At 53.6% G+C, this 687-nt stretch overlaps 1 protein-coding gene across 1 annotated transcript in view; it reads left to right on the forward strand.

Moving 5' to 3' along the window:
• FBLIM1 (filamin binding LIM protein 1) overlaps positions 1 to 161 on the forward strand; it is a gene marked incomplete at its 5' end in the record, with an annotated part of 2583 nt that extends 2422 nt beyond the window's left edge. Inside the window, 1 exon segment of the mRNA XM_010284220.1 lies at positions 48 to 161. Within this exon segment, the coding sequence (XP_010282522.1) occupies positions 48 to 161 (114 nt within the window).
• Positions 162 to 687: the final 526 nt, after the last annotated feature.

The raw sequence follows: 687 nt of genomic DNA on the forward strand, positions 1-687 counted from the left end.
GCAGGAGAATCTTAAAACGCGGCCTCTCCTTCCCCTCTCGCCCGCAGAGCTGCGGGACGCCGCTGTCGCCGGAGCCGACGGAGAACGGGTGCTACCCCCTGGACAACCACCTTCTCTGCAAGTCCTGCCACGTCCGCCGGCGAAACGAGTCATCCTGCTAAAAAACCACAGCTTGACCTCCGTCTCCCAGCACCGGACACCAAAAAGGGGGTGCACCCACAGGGATGCACCCCAGGGCCGGTCCCGGCTGCCCGCCACACCCCCAAATAGCTGCAGGATCGGAGTTTTCCTCACCAAAATGTACCCAGGACCCCGTCCTGCCGGGCTGGCCAGGCAGAGAAGCGCAGATGATGTGTCCCGGCACGGCTCTGCGCTTGTTACAAGCATAGAAAGCCCTGGCAGAGCAGCGGTGGTGGAGGAGCTGAGGTTTTGTTCACTTATTTCTTTTTTTAAACTCCTTTTCTGAGGCCGGTTTGGTTTCCTTTGGTGTTTTTTTCTTTCTTCTCAAGCTTCCTTGGGGTTTCACTGAAACATTTCTCTCTGCGGTGATGCAGAGAGCAAGCACTGATTTAGTTACTCGCAGTTAAATAAAACCCCGAGTTTAAAAACCTTCATTTCTTTCATCCGCCCTGCATCCCAAACCTGTAAAATGCAAGTCTAAAAATAAGAAAAAAAAGCGCTACTTTT

The sequence above is a fragment of the Phaethon lepturus genome, unplaced genomic scaffold (assembly GCF_000687285.1).
Source record: "Phaethon lepturus isolate BGI_N335 unplaced genomic scaffold, ASM68728v1 scaffold30853, whole genome shotgun sequence".
NCBI classification, from domain to species: Eukaryota; Metazoa; Chordata; class Aves; order Phaethontiformes; family Phaethontidae; genus Phaethon; species Phaethon lepturus.